The sequence below is a fragment of the Anguilla rostrata genome, chromosome 15, assembly GCF_018555375.3.
Source record: "Anguilla rostrata isolate EN2019 chromosome 15, ASM1855537v3, whole genome shotgun sequence".
NCBI classification, from domain to species: Eukaryota; Metazoa; Chordata; class Actinopteri; order Anguilliformes; family Anguillidae; genus Anguilla; species Anguilla rostrata.
In genome coordinates, this window is record NC_057947.1 from 30,421,692 (window position 1) to 30,441,116 (window position 19,425).

Below are 19,425 nucleotides of genomic sequence, written 5' to 3' on the forward strand. Positions count from 1 at the left end.
ATCCTGTTATGCCCCCCATTTCCCTTGGTTGGCATTGGACCCACCCTCTCTCCCTCCCTTCGTGGGCCATGTTCAGCATGCCTGGGGGGTCCCAGGGAGATCCCAGCTGTGGTTCCAGGGACTACCGAAAGCCTAACTTGAACTTTCGCTGCGCAAGGCTCTGAATCAAAAGTGGAACAAAGACCCTCCCTTATAAATCCAGTTTTATCACTTCTGGGACTGCTCCAAGCAAAAGCATGAGTACTTTACTGCACAGTACCCAGAACCCTCCAGGGCTGTTCCGGAAGATCGGACTGCAGGACCAAAACAAGATTTCTACTCATGAGAGAAGTCCTCGGGACTGGGGACCAGGCTAAAATCTCTACATTACCCAGCTACAGTGCCTGTACTCAAATGCACTCGACATCCTGAAAAACATAAAAACGCTGATACTGGAGAGCCCCAAGCATCATTCCCTTCGTTGTCTTTCAGGGACTGAAATAGCCTAGTAATGGGTTATATATTCACATTTCAATCCGCACAGGATAGCACAAGTATTCAGGCTCTGATTGGGGAAACAGCCAGGAATTACGCAGGACTGGCTGAGAGGGGAAGCATATCCCATAATCCCGTGGGTGAAATTCCAGGATTCTCAAACGCTACGTATTCCTTTCGAGATTTAGATATATTCACAAACCAGACACCATGGGCGAATGTTGTTCTAATCCAGGGCTGGAATTCAGAAATAATTCAACAGGATGACCACTAACACTGTCTCACAGTGAACGTCTGAAAAGTCTTAAGTCCTTAAATTTTTAACGGCATCAGGAAGTTAGATTAAACCAGCAAGATAGCTAAAGGAAAACTATACGTTCTCCACTGAAATTTAAACAGTGTATATAGGCAAGGTTTAAAATAACAGTCTCTCAAAGCTTTTTAAATTAATAAGTAATTGGGGGCCACATGGTGGAAGCAAGATCAGTTACACGGTGACAGACAGGGCCCTAAAATAGGATGTAACGCTTCACTTTCACAACAGATGGTTCCATATCATAATTATGCACACTCCTGCAATGTGGTCATTTCAAATCAGTGTGTACCTTTGCTCTGAAAGAAGTATAGTGTGCACAAAACACCTGTGTTCTGTGATATTTCTGTCTGACTTGGAATGCATCCAATACAATACTGTTAATTTCAAGGATCTTCTGTTCTAATGAATTAAAATGTGTGCATATATGTGTGTGTGTGTGTGTGTGTGTAATGGAGTATATGTGTATGTGTGTAATGGAGTATATGTATATGTGTGCGTGTGTGTAATGGAGTATATATGCGTATGTGTGTCTGTGTGTGTTTGTATGTTGTGTCACAGAGGAAAACCATTTCCATCACTTCCACTCCTTCACTGTAGCGGTCAAGCTCAGCAGGTGTGATTGTGTCTCGAACGCAGGGCCTGCGGTTAGAGAGCATCTCAGTTTCCGCGTGGGACGCCGCTGACGTGCTGTCGAACGGGACACTTAAACCCTTACAGCTCAATAAAAAACCTGCGCCGGCCCCGTATATTAAATTAAGAACAGATCTGCCAAACCGCAGCCACAGTGCTGGGAAAAGCCACTGGGGAGAACGGCCTGCCGAAGCAATCCTGGGAGTCGTAAGCTTCACTCCGCGTGCTTCTTTGGACACGTAAATCTCCCTGGGTGGCACACGGGGTTTCACCTACAGCGCTGTGAAGTAAATTCTGGCTCGGACACAGGATACGCGGCGACCGAACGGCAGCTGGTTCGGGGACGGGACGGACAGGGGTCAGCACACGGCGTTCCTCCGCGCGGCTCAGGATGCAGCGCAAGGACGTACAAGACACTGCAAAGACTCCCCCCCCCCCCTCTCAAAGGACACCTGACCCAGTCACACTCGTAATTAGCCTCTCATCATTAAAACTTCCAGGTCAAAGGGCACCAGAGGCATTCAGACTGCCCCCCATCCCTCCCTGGTGATGTGCAGCTGTGCGAGGCTGTCCTGGCCCCTCACCGCACACAGCTGACGTGCGTAATCTCCACACAGCATAACTTCTCCATCCCCCTGAGCAGAACAAATCTCAAAATATGTTAGGGCAAGAAACCAAACCCCTCATCTTTTCCAACAATGACAAAAGATGTCAGTATTCAGTGCGACAGCCAGATTTTTTTTACTGTGAACATCAACCGACTGCTGGAGTTCTTGTCTCTATGTTTTAGATAATATGGGTGAGCCAGAACTTAAAGAGTTAAAACTGAGTAGAGAGTATTCAAGGTATTTATCGGTGGCATTATTATCAGTTTAGGGAAGCTCCGAAAGGCATTCATATGTGAATACTTCATTTTCAAAGCTTCAGAAATTTGAGATGAGTCTACGGGTCAATAACACAAGGTCAAGAGGTGGAACGATAAACAGTCATCAGTCACTCCCGCCCGAAGTTCTGTATCTTCAAAGTGGGTGACTCAGATTCCACATAAACCACAAAGACTACAATGGGGATGTAAGTGGTTTCCCCCCCCCCCTCCACCATTTACACTCCCTCAGCCGGTTTCAGAGGACAACCAGCGATCAGGACTTCTGACGTCCCAGCTCTTGGGAGCTCTGACATGTTTGTGCCACATGAGAGAGTTCCAAAGGAGACATGAGAACTTTAGAATTAACAAAAACACAGGTTGTTGAAAGAGAAAGAGAGAGAGAGAGAGAGAGAGAGAGAGAGAGAACAACACAACACTGAGGTACAAAGAACAAACCAGCCGCCCATTGGCACGGAAGGAACCCTCCACTCGGGTCCTTGAGAAGCAGGCCCACCAGACTGGGGCTAGCCCAAGCGAGCGGAGGAGGGGTGGTAGGAGGAAGAGAATCCAGGATGGGGAGGTGGTCGGGGTGCGAGGGAGGGGAAGAGTGGTACCATCTGTGCACCCTGAATGTGTTTTTAATGGCCTGGAATGAAGTGAGAAGAAAATGTATGCTAGGTGTGATACAGTGGGAGGCCATACCATCTCCGTGCCTGACGCCGGCTGCTTTAAACCGTATTCTAGATAGCTGTGCTCACCACGCCGTAAAATCAACTGCAGAAGGTCTGATCACAACACGCACCGGAAACATAAAACACCAACCTTTAAAAAGGAAGCCCAACAGGTCTGTAGAAAACATAAACATTATGTGTGGTTCACAATGTCGTAAATTACAGTTTACCTGGACGCAGACTTCCCTGCTGTGCACTTGGATGTCACACAGATGTTCTTCTGTACAGCGGAGCCTATTGGCCGGACGTGACTCTCAGATACAGTGGGCCTGTGGCATCTGCGGCCTGCACCATCTCTCCTCTATCGCGCAGTTATGCCAAGCATGTGACCCACTGGATTTATGTACCTCCGCCAACACGTACCAGATGGACGAGTGTTAAAAAGTAGAAAGATAAAGGCCCTTTGCATGCAAAGCCAACAGCACCGGCCCAAGCTGCGGGCCTGGACCCAATCAACAGCTCTCTCCACCTGTTGCTAGCGTACCCGCGGCGGCTACGGCAGCTTTCTGTAGGAGCCTGAGGACACACAACAAGCCTTCCACACCACGCAGGGCCATAAAGGAGCTTAAACTGAGCCTTAAAAAAAAGCAGTTACAATTGATTATGGCCAACAGCTGCTTTCACACACGGACCACGGAGCATTAGGCGAATTAATTTTTCTGCCAACGCTAGAGGCTTCTCTTGCTCATGCACCCAACGATTATTTGTTATTCTAACGGGATGATAGCATTTATGCAAGATGGTGCCAGAAGTTGGAGTCTGAAAAAGCGGCAGTTGAGTGCTCTAAGAGCTATGAGGGGGTGGAAGTAGGTCAAAAGAATAACCAGTGCTTATACAGGACTGATGAGGTATGATTTTGTTCACTTTCACTTACAAGCCAGGGAAACTGGGGAAGATATAATTTATTTGGCGCTGTGCTCCAGTTACTTCTTATTTTTTGAAGTATAAAAGAAACAAAGATAGATGTCTCAGCGAAACAAGTCGAGTTTTGCATACTTGGTCCATTAGCGTTTACAGCTTTGCTCTTGCCAACATCGAAACAGAACATTTTTGAAAATGTCACTCGGTCTTGAGCCAGCAAATGGTCGGAACAGCTTTTCCGGTATGCTGATTCCAGCTCTCCTTCATGCAGGTCCCCACTAAAAAGTTCCAGAAACATTCTGGGGGTAAGGCCACGTGTGAAAAGGGTGTCGAGGAAGCCTTTTACACCACCCACACTTTCACCGCACAACAGCCAATCAGAGGTCCCCCAGCGATGGCTTCGCAGTGAAGAAACCACAGAAGTGGGGAGAATGGTGTGCGGCGCGTTCGTTATTGTGTACATTACTGGATGGTGACATCACCCCCCTGGAGCTGACGATAAGAAAAAGATTAGACCCCCAGGCACAGATCCTGCCTCTTCTGTTAGGAAGCTGTGTGCACTCCAACAAAGACAAGCACATGCCAAACGGTTTTGTGTTCAGTGGTGCAGCTTCTGCTGTTTTGTGTGCGTAACTGTGTGTGTGTAAAATTCAGTGTGTGTAAGTCCCCACAGTGCACATGGGACCAGCCTGGTGTGTATTACTCCAGCACCAAGTCCCCACAGTGTACACGGCACCAGTCTGTAGTGTATAATGCAGCAACGAGTCAGCACAGTGTGTAGTGCACACACAATCTGCACATTTATACACCATACATTTGTAGTTAAAAATAGGGTCTTGACAGAAATTAGATTTTCATGCTTGAGCAAGGAAGTCCAATCAAATCAATTTAATTTGTAAAGCGCTTTTTACAGAGAACTGTCACAAAGATGCTTTACAGAGTAACAGAACGGGAAAAAAGTGGGCAAAAATCAGGCCTGAACCCCCAAAAGGCAAGCAGTGTGGTAAAAAAAAACAGCCTAAAAACCACCGGCCCGGCCCAGTGTAAAGGTGGGAATGATTAAAGTGTTAGGACTTGATCGAAATATACACTATGGGAAATGCGGGCACCAGAGTAACTTGCTGTGTAATAAAAAGCAATGTGTTCAGCACAGATCTCTCATCTGGTGCCTTCTGATCTCAAGGTGCTTCACAGTCACACTGTGACTCGCTTCACCCGACACGAGACGATTTTTCCTTCACCATCCGAAACAAAGATTCCACAGAAGACATTTTGTATTTTCAGTGTCATATGAGGAGCTGGCTTCCACCACTGTATGGAGAAATTGCCTGGAGAACTTGGACCGTGTTCTGTCTTGCTGAGGGTCATGGGAAATATTTCACATTGGCACAGAGCAGAATGGAGCAGGAAATCTGTGAATTCTGTTTGTGAAAAGCGCTCCAGTAAAGATTAGAGACATTTGCTGCATTACATTTTGAAAACATACATGCAGTCCGCCGACTTTTTATTTATTTATCTGCTCCTCATCTGTACTTGAAAAGTAGAACAAGAAACCATGTTTATCTGAATAGATCGTAATATCATAATATGCAAACAAGATTCCATAAAAAAAAAACACAGCAACCAAATGTCTTAAAATGTGCTTTCTTCTTAATTGAAAGCAAGGCCAAAATTATGTTCACCATGATCAGGATGTTCTTATTTCCCAGGGATCAGCTAGCATAGCATAACTTAAATTATCACACTTAAACCCCTTCATTAAACAAATGGCACTCGCCCTAAACATGTGACTTCGGCTGTTTAAGTCCCCCCCCCCCCCCCCCCCCCCCCCGGGTGTTTATAGTGGGGTTGGAAAATCACCCACCTAAAGCCCAACCATCATTTAGTACGCCAACTTCCCGCCAATTCTGAATACATTTCTGAACTGCGTGAACGTCAAGCCCATTATCCGCTGAGACTCCTCGATGCGGGCCGTTAAAATGGCTTGGGAAATGGTAGCGCAGCATTGCGGAGCAGTTAGGAAGCACCGGAGGAGGAACTGGACCCCTATTAGCCGATTATTTCCCATCTCCCTGGGAAACACGATACTGTGCCCTCTGTGGCAAGGGGTTTATCTTTATCTGTCACTCCTACTCATATCATAGGCTTGTTTTTGAAATCAAACACACACACACACACACAAACTCACACACACACATGCACGTGCGCACAACACTTAGATTTTAGGCTTTTCGCAGATGCTTTTATCCAGGTTAATTTGTTTTAATTTATAAATCTAAACATTATTTTGAAATTAATTATTACAATAAATCAATTTATACAGCAGTATCTTTACTGAAGCAATTCGGGTTAAGTACCTTGCTCATGGGCACAGCATCAGTGCCCCACCTGAGAATCAAACTTACAATCCTGGAGTTGCAAGCAGTTTCCCTAACCATTACATACCTGTGTGCACACATACTCCTGCCTGCCCACATAGAACAATGAGTGAATGCATCTACAGTGCCACATGCCCTTTCTAGACGTGTGCGCATCTGTGATAGGCCAGCTCACAGGGGCCACAGGGTCATGGGGTCACAGGGTCAACTGTTACATGTACAGTGTGTGCTCATAGCCAGACGTAGGCAGATGTGGACCAGGTCTCAGGAAACCTGACTATATGCCACACACATTCCAGACACTTCGTGTCCAAAATGTATTCTAAATCCTTTAAGCTTCGAAGAAAATTTATATGAAATCATACTTTTGTACATGAAAAGACATGAAACACAATTCAGCAACGTGCCACTTCGGTCATAAGACAGTAAGAGCCTTGATTAGTCCCAATGCAGTCATGCTGAAGTTAGCAGGAAAATAATCTTTCTATTAAACAGCAAAAGAATGTGTGTATGTGGGTCAGGCCTCACGTCCCACTATCTCATATAAAGGAAATCTGACAGTGTGTGTATGTGTGTGTGTGTGTGTGTGGTTGTATACTCATGTGCGTGACCGTGTGTATATGTGTGTGGAAGGGAGCTTACTCCAAAGTTCTTTCAGATAAGATGCAATTTACTTTGATGACCCTGCGACCAGAATTTGACATCTCTGAGCCAGCTATGTTTGGCATTTGTCACGGAGCTCTGAGGAGAAGGGAGTCCCTTTCAAACGTGTTACTGACAGAGACCAGCTGGTGGCTGGGGGAGAGAAGGCGAGCATGGCACATCATCTCAGCCCTGGCCCAGAATGCACCTGCCCAGAGGCAGTGTCTCAGCCCTGTCCCAGAATGCACCTGGGCAGAGACAGTGTCTCAGCCCTGTCCCAGAATGCACTTAGGCAGAGACAGTGTCTCAGCCCTGTCCCAGAATGCACTTAGGCAGAGACAGTGTCTCAGCCCTGACCCAGAATGCACCTGGCTAAAGACAGTGTCTCAGCCCCGTCTCAGAATGCATTCTAACTGAGGGCTACAGGAATGTGCTGGCATCTACAGGAAAGCTCCACTCTCCCAAAGAGAAGAGCCAGGCACCCACGCTCTTCTGTAGGTCCTGCCAAGACCGTGACAGCGTCTGTATAAGATAAACAGGCCAGCAGCGGCCAGAGACACTGCAACACGTTCAGACTATAAAAGGAAGTGAGGAACAGCAGTGCTGTGGCACTGGCCAGACCACTGCTGTATCAGGATCTGTGAAGAGTGGGAATGAGGTTCAAAAATTCCCCACTGTATCAGTATCCCTGTGCAGACAACAGAGGGAATGAAGTTCAGAATCCTGCACTGTATCAGGACTGTACATCAAGAATGAAGGTCAGAATTCCTGACTGTATCAGGAACTGTGTGGAGCATGAATGGAGTATAGAATTCCCCACTGTATCAGGACTGTACATCGAGAATGAAGGTCAGAATTCCTGACTGCATCAGGAACTCTGTGGAGCATGAATGAAATATAGAATTCCCCACTCTGCAAACCTGCAGCACCAAGGCAAAAGCATGTCTCTACTCAGCAAGACACAATATATAACCTGGGACATGACGAATCTTAATCTGCCCACACAAAGTTCAGCTCAGTATTAGCTCACTAAAGTCACAAATGATCTCTCTGCTACTTCCAGAGGTTTTTTTCAAAGCTCCTTTTTTTGTGTGCTGCTACAGAAAAGCATCAGAAATACACAAAGAGACCGACTGTCCGGCTGGAAAATAGGTCACATTTGGAAAATTAGCCAGCTGGGGGCTACGGCGAAGGGTAGCTTGAGTTTCCAATTGGCAAACACTGCAATAGAAGGATCTAGAACCGTGCACCACAGAGACTACAGAATTGGATTCCCAGCAGGGGAACCGCTGTTGCCACCTTGATCGAGTTACTTAACCTGAATTCCCACAGAAATTATCCAGCTGTGTGGATAATTTGTGAAACGAAGGCCGTCTAAGACAAATTCGACAAGCTTACATAAAACAAACCTCTCAATAAGAGAGACGCGGGAGCCGAGACAACAGGCAAAAATGAATAAATGCGTGCGTTCAATCAAGAAACCCACCGTGATAACCTCAGTGCAGTGGTTCTCAAACTGGGGACCACAGCCCCCCCCAAGGGGGTCTGTAGCACGTAGCCAGAGGGTCCGTGTAAAATTATGGGCTACATTGTTCTGCTAAAATATATATTATATATATATATATTTCAATTTATTAAAATCATATGAAATATTAATGACAAACTCATAGCCTACATATCAACTCAGGGTTCTGTTCTTAATTTGTGTTTGTCTTTGCACATAGACTATACAGGAATATGAGAAATAGGCCTAATCTGAAATTATTAGTTCGATACGTATGTGAGGGGGTCCCTGAAAAACTGGTGAAAAAAACTTTCAGATCCCCTGCTCTAGGGGTATCCTCCAGGTGAAAGCCCCGCTTGTTCTTTATGGGTTTACTGTAGCGGGAATCTTCAGCGTTTGATGCCTGGAACTGTGCTACTCACCACAGGCCTGCAGTGTGGGGCACAAACAGACAGCTCTGAGTGAGGCCCAGTCATGGGAGCCTGGAGCTAGATGTTATCAGTGACCCATTAATCTGAATGGGCCTGTTCTGTGCTGAAGAGAAAAGTATTTTCATTGGCTCGGATTCAGCGACTGATACACACGGACAGCTCCTCTCATCCCATTATAGGGCCTTGAAAACCGTGTAGAACTAAACCTGATTTTTTTTTCTAGATTAATATCTCAGGCTATGATCTCCCCAACCACTTAGTCTTAGATTCCTCATTAACTGTCTGTTGCAATTTACCATTAACTATTCACACTGGTTTACCAGAAGAGGATGGGCACCCCTTCATTATCTGGGTTCCCCTGTAGTTTTCTTCCCACAGGGGAGTTTTTTCTCACCACTGTTTCAGTGCTTTACAGTATCTTTCCACTGGGTAGCTGTTTAACTCACTTTGTTGAATTTTTGAGGGATCAGGCTAGATCTTGCCAAATTTTTCCTATTTCTTTTTTTGTTTCTCTGCAAAGCATCTTTGTGATAGTGACCATCAAAAAAATGGTTCGTGTCAAACAAACAAGTTCTGAATAGCCTATGATTGGCTTTAAGTTAGTGGCCACAAATGGCCTCTTTCAGCACTGAGACAATCCTGCAGTTTCCATAACACAGAATGCGTGTTTCAACTGAACGCGATAATAAATGAGAAAGTTTACGGTAAAACCAAAACCGTGGCGGTATGGCGACGTTGGAGAGAGTCTGTGGTCACGAAAACCTGCTCCCACGCCTTCTGCCCTTCTCAACTTCAGGTCTCCCAGTGTGTCCCAGGATGTCTGTTTAAACCATGTGAAAAGCCAACGACCGCAAGCTATACACAATGACTTCACCGTACAGAGAAATACCCTCCGAATCACGGGCATTAACTGTCTCTCATACAGTATTCTCAATCTTGTTTTGACAGGGGGCATCCTCGCCCTTAAAAGCAAGGCAATTAAGGAAACCACACAAAAAATGCTCAGCGGTTCGCTGCTTTTATAACACATGTCTGCGTCAATATGAGAGGTAATGCACGAAACAGACTGTTGATGCTGAATGAAAGACAAAACCTCGTGGCACAGAAAGGTACAGAGGCGTTCCTCCCAGCAGCAGGCAGACACATCTGCAGCCTGGAGCCTGTGAAAGAGGGGGACTGTGCAGGGCCTGAGTCTGGACTGTAGGGCTACGCACATGTGACCGTAGCGCTCAGAACACTACCTGCCTCAACTGAAACACAGACATCTGCTTTTTATTTTACCCACAATGCTTCAGCACACAGGGTTTCCCTTTAACATTTCCTCTCTCCAGCGCAAGACAAGCAGTTCCTGGACCGTTATTCCAGAGGTTTTGGCAGGAATAAAGAGGCCATTTCCTGTCCCTGATGAAGGTGGGGGTGGGAGGAGGGAAATGGGACCTTCCTTATCTTCTGAATACACTGGAGACATCCTCGCGTAGCTGCTAACTTCTCCAACAGTACAGTGATGCTCACACGGGGCTCGAATATACCATTACGAGTCAAACACAGGACAGTGACGGATTTAAGGGCTCTGTCCATGGGCACCTTTTTTTTAGTAAAGACTTCTACGCTACATGGCCAAATGTATGTGGACTCCGGAAATCCAACATCTCATCCAAAATTATGGACATTAATATGGCGTTGGTCCACCCTTCGCTGCTATATCAACCTCCACTCTTCTGGGAAGGTTTTTTTATTTTTTTTACTAGATGTTGAAGTATTGCTGCAGGGATTTGCTTCCATTCAGCCAGAAGAGCATTAGTGAGGTTGAGCACTGATTGGGTGATTAGGTCTGGCTCACAGCTGGCTTTCCAATTGATCCCAAAGGTTTAGATTGGGGTTGAGGTCAGTGCTCTGTGCAGGCCAGTCAACTTCTTCCACACCGATCTTCATAAAAACCATTTATATATGGACCTTGCTGTGTGCCTGAGGGCATTGTCACGCTGAAACGGGAAAAGGCCTTCCCAAATCTGTTGCCACACAGTTGGAAGCACAGAATCATCTAGAATGTCACTGCATTAAGATCTGCCTTCACAGGTACTAAGGGGCCTAGCCCAGACCAGGAAAAACAGCCCCACACCAAGGGGTGTCCAGATAAGTTTGGTCATATAGTGTACTTTCTTGATCACACCCAACAGTTGACTTGCAAACACTGGTATTCTCTTGTGTTCTTTGAACAGATTTCTTGGTAAATTTTATTGTTTATAGAGTCCCTATTTCTCCAGGGAAGTGAATCATCTTGCCTATAACATATTGGATGTAACATGTGTTATTCCATTTGGGCCAAACAAATGGCCTGCAATACGAAAATGCACCAGTTCCCACTGAGGTTACTGTTTTCCCCATTGAGAAGTGTATTATTCCCAACACCCGTATTCTTCCCACTTACTAAGAAAACAAATGGATACAAAACGTTCTTGGAAAAAATATCAGAACAGGAGGCCAAATTCCACGATTTTCCATGATAATTGCTCAACATCCTGTTGACAGAGAACCATGAAATTAGGAGCCGCCTTTTTTCCTCTGATTTGCCAGTAGGCTACATGGAATCGGTTTGAGATTAAATGGCATCACAGATGCTATGCGCCGCACGTGCAGTGCATGTTGCAACAAAAACAACATTTAGAGGGTTCCACTGTATCATGGGTGGTTCTATGACTGTTCAGTAGAGAGCAGGCGCTGAGACAGTCACTTCAGACTGTCAGTTAGCCAGGATACAAATCAACTGCACATGCTGTGGCGAAAGATTTAACAGAATTCCAAATTTTACTCGGAAAAACCCAATAAATTAAACCTGGTAATATGACGTAGAAACCTTTGTGAATGCTGATGATGTCTGCCAATAGCTGGTGCCCAGCAATTAAAATGTATGGAAAAATAGCTAGAATTTTGTTACCATTTTAACAATTCTGAAATTACCCCCATTAAAAGTGAGCAAAATCTTGAAATGAATGTCTTTTGGAGCTTTGCCACACAGCCTTGTTCAGAACGGCACTGAGGCTCACTGATCCAACATTGGGAAGCGAACGTAAAAAAAGAGCAGGTGAAACAACAACATAAACAAAATGCAATAAAAACAGGAGTTTGTGTCCTGTACAACAAGCTCACATTTAAGATCACAGAGAAGTATCTGTCAACAAACCCAATGACATACTGGAACTGAGTGTCATATAGAAACATACTGACAATTAAATCCAATCTCAAAGCCCATCAGAGCCATCATACACTTACAGGGCCAACAGCAGCTTGTCAGGATTTACAGATCGACCACTGTGTTGACTAGTGATTGATTGGCTGATATGTGTAAATGACTTCTAGCCAGTTCTGTAAATTTTCAGCTAACAAATAATGCTGACCAATGGCTATGAACACCCATATTCTTGCATCAGAAAACCCCACGAAACGATTCAAACTATCTTATCAAAATCTTTGCGTCCATAAACCAGTTTGCAGCAGTAAATCCACATGGAGTGTTGCTGTAAATGTTCAGCACGTTAACTGTAATTGGACTACAACATGCTCCAAGCAGGCAGCCGATGTGCTTGGAAGTTCACCTAAAGACATTTGGGGGGAGGGGGGGGGGGGGGGCTGTAATCAACTCAACTGCTTTACTAACACGTACGTATGTAATTTCCAGGGAATGCAAGCCATGCGTGCTTTTCCTATTTTTTCTCCGACCATCATCCACCCTGGAATGCTCTTATCGGACCGTGGGGAAGGTTCATTACCCCTCTGTATCTAGCGAGGAGGCCAGCGCCTTCCTCAGGAAAGAGTAAAAATCACAAAAACCTTCAGTGACCTGTCTGCGCTGTCACACCGCTCACACATCACACTCCGGATGATAAAGACAAACACACACACACACACACGCGTGTGCGAGTACACGCACAAGTGCATGCATACATACATGCAAGCACAGATGCACAGATGCATGCATGCACAAGCACATTCACACACGCACACACACACTTGCACGCATGTATGCATGCACGCACGCACACACACTCACACACACACACACAAACGCATGCATGCATGCAAGTGTGCACACACACACACACACACACCTTCCATTTCTGTTAAATCGCAGATTCAGCCCACATCCCACATCCACCTCCACCGCAGCTGCCTGCACAATGGAAACTCTTGAAAGCCTGAAAGCTCCTGCACTCTGTCAGCCCATGTGTGTCCCTTCGGACTCATCCAGGCCTTTGGGTTAAAGTAACACACGGGACCCGTGCTTTTCATGCTAACATCAATCACGTCCGAGGAGTTTAGCAGAACCCTGGAGGAGGATCCCGCGATTCGGCTAGTCACGAACCACCGTGGCTGACCGCAAAAGCTTCTCTGTGAACTCGCCACCATCTTGGACAGTAGCAAGGTTCTTCTTCGACATGTGAATCATGAGCGGATCCCCTGGCTCGTGGTTTGAGGCGAGAGAGGCGAGAGAAGCAGAGGAAAACTACCCCTTGAGTTTGTGTTCAAACAGGGGAAAGGGGGGGGGCAGTTATTCCTCACAAACAGCCCCAAAAACACAAATTCAAGTGGAAAAGCCAAAGAACACCCCCAAAATCCAGGATTGATGATGGACTGCATTCATGTAGTATCTGTCATCTAAGGGGGTCAAAGTGTTTTTCAGTGGGGGTGGGGGGGGGGGGGTGCCCAGCCCAAAAACCTGAGTGGTGCATGGTAGCAATCTACACCAGAACACTCACCTCAAATTAGTGGAGGAAGGGAGTGAGGGAGAGAGGAAGAAGCTAGAGAGATTAGGAGGGATAGCTAGGTTGGGAATGAGGCCAGGAAGGCAAGGGGACACCCCCACCCATATAAAGGTTTTGGGCAAAATATGAGCCAAGCACATCCAAAGTGAAGCTATTCCATCCAGCAGCTCTCTCAAACATGTATTGCAATGACGCTCAGGACATTTCTCAAATGGAAATTGTAGGGCTTATCCTAAACATTTTACCTTCCCTTCTCAAAAAAACAAAACAAACAAACAAACAAACAAAAAAAAAAACTACCAGCTGGAGCACATTTTCAAAAGCTAAACACGGAAGGGGCAGGAACCTCAAGATGAGTTTGTTTTGCAACTACTGCTTGCTTACCATCTACATAATCAATATTTCCGTAAAATAGAAAATAAATCATTGTACAAAGCATTATGTTACCAAACATCACCCACAAACATTTCACGCTATGTTAGAAGTAGAGTTTTTGTAATCGCTACATTAGAGAGCAGGAAATATCACCGGCCTATGGGAAGTTGATAACAGAACTTACCGCGTGCACTTCCGACGTCAGCAGAAAGCAGACGGCCAGGGAGAGTATCAGAAACCTGCAGGCGTGCAAGAGGAAACGCAGTATAAACACCTGGTCAAATCATATTAAACGAAAACTGGAGCAAGAACAAGAGAATTGTGATTATAATACACTTGCCTCATGTTTTTCAGGTCTACCCTGTGTTGAAACTGCATCACCCCGACTTTTCGAACCTCAAATTTCATTTCTGTCTCATGGACCTCTTCATCCGGTGTGGTCCGGTGCTAATGCATGTCGACCTGAGACGCACTTTCCACACAACATTAATGACACCCTATTAGTTTCCACCTTAATAAACACCACTGAATGAAATAATGTGTTTTTTGAAAATTACTGCACGGCTACCTCAGTTCAGGTTATAGAAAATTTCAATTAAATATACCATACAATTGTATCACACAATAAATGCAAAACCGCCAGTGTCCGTATCGACTCTGTATTCCATGCGCGCACCTATAATGCATGTACAGCGCGCGCGAGTTTTTTTCTGAAAAATCACAGTTGCTCATACAATGCCTATTTGATCATGGCATTTTTAAAATCATAATATTTGTAGCAAAACAAACTTACACTATTGGTGCGGTTTTCGCTGCCTCCGCTGTCTTGAAGTCAGGGGAGCGGAGCGCTACTGCTGCCAGAGGCGCCGTTCGACTCAGGTACGAAAGTATCCCGCGCGACCGACGAAATTCCTCTGTGGAAGCGTAGGTTACTTTAATAGAACTCTGCGTGAAATAAGATGTTAAAATAGCAAAGATGAGTTCTAAACTCTCTCCCAGCAATCTAGAAATGCAAGTGCTGGTTTGTTAGGAAGGGTTGACTCCGCAAACAAATGAGGGTGGTCATGCCCGGTGGGCTGGGCGCTGAAGCATCTAGAAGTTAGTTTGGACAAAAGTCATAACTGCACAGTGAGCGCTAAGATGCAGCCAAACGCAGGTTGTAAGCTGCGATAAAAACTACTTATTGCTTTGAACGAATAGGAGGGTAAACAGGCGACAGGGTGCCCTTTTGGTCATTCTGCACATTTGTAAATACGTGTCGACCGCGCGCCATCACACAATGCTGCTCCTCAATTGCGTTCTGTTGCTTCTGTTCAGCTTTGACATAAGACCTACGGGGGCTGAGGTGAGTGTATTTATTCATACATTTTCTTTTTTAAAAATAATGTTTATTGTCGCGTGGTAGTTCGTCTTGGCTCAGAAAGTGAGGAATTGTGCATTCCTGGGGTGTGCCTTGACAAAAACTTTTGAAGTTCCTTCCCAGAGTATCAGCACAATAAACTGGTGTGTTAGGCAAGGGAGAAAGGGGGATTACTTACTACTACTGTCATGCGACAAATTAACGGTATTATACCGCATTTAGATTGCGTTATTGGAGAAGCCTAAGCGAAAGTGATGCGCATTTGCATGACCAAAACGGTAAAGACCGTCATCATCACCAAGCCGAGGCGACAATTTCTGAAGTCTTAGCACCTAGTTAAGTGATCAAGGAAGGATATCGCGATAATTAATTTTGTCTCGATGTCATCACAGTGACAGTGATGATAATCATGTCCGTGCTTATGACAACGCAAAGCGATATTTTCACGTCCATTTACCGAAGTCATCGATTATTAGATCAATAAGATAGTCTTGTGCGTCGTATTGAGGTAGGCTAGCAACTTCATTTATTTATATAGTCCATGGAACGTGAAAAAATATGATTGACAGGTTTCTTGCTAACACGAGGAATGATATTCTGTATGGATACCTACTTAAATTAAATAATACATTTGTGATTCATTAAATAATAGTGACTCAGAATTAGTTAATATAAAAAGTGTGCGCCTTGGATGGATATGCACATGCATGTCGGCCTAAATAAATTGATCTTCATACCATAGTAGGCTATTCGAAAAGCTTTAGTGGAAGTGTGTTATTCTTCGTTGTTTTTCTGAAGGCTCTTTCAGATATCAGTAAAACATTCGCGTAACGTTGCAGTGACATTTGCGCACCTAAATCAGTTTAGAATTCTGTTGTTTAAAACTCTTTCTATGACACTGCGAGAGCGCTTCGCGTTGCACAGGTAGTCTCATGTTATTGCAAGCGTACAGCAGAAATGGATGGTTAAGATTCAGCTCGGGGAGTTGCCCACGGCCATCTGACAAAAATTGGGGGGAAAAAACAGCATGTTGGCCATCGCGCAGTTAATTTACCGCACACCAGTGAGTCTGCGCAGTGGGCAGCCGTGTTTCGCACAGTACTAGTCCTGTCCTGGATGACAAGAAGTTCTAGCATTTGTTTAAGGTTTGTATAATTTGTCGAATTATAGCGCATTTCTCCCCTTCGCAAGACTCTGCATACAGAGTGGAGGCTGAAAGATTCACGTTTCATCAAATCGGTCTCATCAGTTAAAGTTGGGTCTGAACATCACAGAGGAACGAGTTCATTAGTGGGGGAATAGCTACTCACGATCTTTAAAGTACCCGGGTAAAGTGCTGTAAACTACTACTGCAATAAACTGCTTATGTATTCAAAATTAATTTGTTTCAAACAAGATCTATGAAATCAGGAATGAATACTAAATGTAATCACCCACATTACTGAACTTCAGAAGATATATTTATCCTTACAACTTAACCTTAGTTGGGCATAAAGTTAAGCTCTCTCTTTTATTTTATAAATAAAGCCCAGGAAATTCCAATGATGTGACTACTTGTGATATTTTTATTGTGAATCTAGTGCACTTTTTCACAATTTTGTTTTTCTTTTCTTTTTAGCACTGAGAAAAATAATGGTCTGTGCACACACACACAAAACACAAAAACACATGTATACAAACACACATACAAACACACACACACTCGTAAAAACACATGCACACGTACATACACATGCACACACGCATGTGTATGTACATGCATCCTTTATGGATCATAAACCTGGAACACAGACACACACACGAACACACATACACTTACACATATGCACATATACACACAAACACACAAGAAAACACATGTACACATACACATGCAAACACACAGCACGCATGCTCACACACATGCACACACAAACACAATTAAACACACACACATACACACAAACACACATGCTCACACATACAAACACATGCACACAGTCACGCGTACATGCAGATTCATTATGCAAATAGATTAAGGTTCGTCTTAGCTGTCTGAGGCGTAGGCCTGTAAGCATGCAAAAACTTACAGTCTCTCCTTCAGCTGCTCATTCCATTCTCTATCTTATGGGCTTTCCGAGAAGATACCCGGAAATTTGGCATTGTACCCCAACACCCTGCTGGAATCATCTTGTTTATCAATGTAACATATTTTATGAATGCATGTGCGCCAGCCAGGGTTCCTGTGGTTAATGCAGCGATTTACCGGTCAATACCAGTGAATGCCTCTCCTCCGGTCAGTGACAGCACCTCGTGTACAGTATTGCAGGGCTTGAGGTCGCAGTGTTAACTCCAAAGCACACATTCAGAATTCTGTGATGTTGTGAATATTCTCTGCTGTCTTTTTTTTTTGTATGTTTGTGGATGTTTCTGCTTCCTGAATTATGCTATGATGTCACAGAGGCTCTCTTATGAGGTCCACAGACCTTGGGTCACTGAATGAACAACAGGACCAGCTGCGGACAGCATTAGGAGATTGTGTTCCGATGATGCTGCGCACTTATGAGGAAGGAGACAATTGGCGGTTGTTTCCTGATCTGCTTTTTTTTCCCCCAGGATACTTTTATCGCACTACACTGTGATAAAAGCGGTTGTGACCCTTCCAGAGACCTTGAGCGTCTTGATTACGGACGCTACTATGGAAACGGGGATCCACCGTCGTGCTAAACATTTACAGCCGTCCCCAGACTTGTGGAAGCCATTTGTCTGACATTTTTTGGGTCGCTGTCCGACTTCAGCCAATGGGATGGTTTTTCAAATGATGCATTGTTTCTGAGTGTTAGTCCCTATTAAACCTGATGGTAATCCTGTTGGCAGCTTCTCTGGTGTTCTCAGTTCCAGAAGCTGTTAACTCCCAGATGGTGGGTGCTTAATGGATGGCTTCTCTTAAACAATCTATTAAGAAACAATAGCTACGTTCAAATACATTTTTTTATTTCTTTGAGAATGTGCAGGAAAAAGAAAAACATCATGTATCCAAAAAAAAATCCTCAAATGTGGTAATGAATCGTCTGGTATACAGACGGAAAATTCAATTATGGGAAAAAAAAACAAAAGCATTTGATTGTTTGCTTAGTGCTCAATAGGAAGGGTTGGTTGTAATTGTAGTTTAATGTAGTCTAACGGGTAGTTGTACTTTCATGCTCAATTCAGTAAGTTCGTTATTATCTGTGTAACAGTTTAATGTGCAGTAGGGTACACTTACACTTTCTGTCCCTCAAGGGAGTGTCCCCCCCCCCTCTAGGGAGTGTGCTTTGATCCATGATCTTTGGCCTTGTGTCTGCATTGTAATTCCCTCTGGATAAGAGCATCTGCTAAATGCCAATAAAGCTGTTGCCCAGTAACTGACCCATTTTTGGTCCAGGAGGGGTACCTGTTTATTGAATCAAAGTGAGACAAAGTCTAAGCTTGTGGTCTACCGTGAGAATGTTGACTGTTGACATCAGACGCCCTGTGATGCTGGGGTTTGACCTGCAATATGAAGGAAAATGTCCTTTTCCTGAAGCTCTTTCAGTTATAGACTGGTGACAGTTCTCTTGGTCCTCGGTCCCGTAAGACAAGATCAAATCAAATAGAACGCACCGCAATGATACAGCCCACATAAAGGCACGTGCGCTGTACGGGCTTTCAACGCAAACCCTGAACTCGCGCTTTCTCCATTTCCTTATGAGACAATGCAGGAAGTCCCAGTCACTGACGTAGACCACCGTGCGCTGCACTGTATGCAGACGTGCTCAGCAACAGCGTATTTGTGAAGTGAACGCCTGGAAATGCACCTGGAGGGTCACCGCGGCATCGCTGCCGCTCACCTTACCCATGGTGCATTGCGTGGGCCTTTTAGATTGGGTACCTGGGCCACGCACGGGAAGACGTCCGATGACTCATGCCTTTGAGTTCTGAAATGTAACTGTGAGAATCCTGCAGGATGTTGAGCCCGAGGGGGACCGCTGTGTTATTTCACTTAACGGATGCTAGGGTGAGACTTTGGAAACTCATGACGTCAGTGCAGCTTGACTCATTTACCGCCTTCACCCAAAACCACAGGGGAGATTGCCATTT

The 19,425-nt window shown here is 44.9% G+C and overlaps 2 protein-coding genes across 2 annotated transcripts in view; one reads left to right on the forward strand and one right to left on the reverse strand.

The window, feature by feature from the left end:
• The window catches only part of LOC135241304 (collagen alpha-2(IV) chain-like), a 59,128-nt gene extending 44,148 nt beyond the window's left edge, over window positions 1-14,980 (reverse strand). The window contains exons 1-3 of the mRNA XM_064311561.1: window positions 14,761-14,980; window positions 14,308-14,439; window positions 14,152-14,206 (exon numbers count right to left, since the gene is read on the reverse strand). Of these exons, the coding sequence (XP_064167631.1) occupies window positions 14,152-14,206; window positions 14,308-14,375 (123 nt within the window). The 5' untranslated portion in view covers window positions 14,376-14,439; window positions 14,761-14,980. The remainder of the gene's footprint in view (window positions 1-14,151; window positions 14,207-14,307; window positions 14,440-14,760) is intronic.
• A 104-nt stretch (window positions 14,981-15,084) lies between these two features.
• LOC135240775 (collagen alpha-1(IV) chain-like) overlaps window positions 15,085-19,425 on the forward strand; it is a 55,075-nt gene continuing 50,734 nt past the window's right edge. Inside the window, exon 1 of the mRNA XM_064310692.1 lies at window positions 15,085-15,312. Within this exon, the coding sequence (XP_064166762.1) occupies window positions 15,247-15,312 (66 nt within the window). The 5' untranslated portion in view covers window positions 15,085-15,246. The remainder of the gene's footprint in view (window positions 15,313-19,425) is intronic.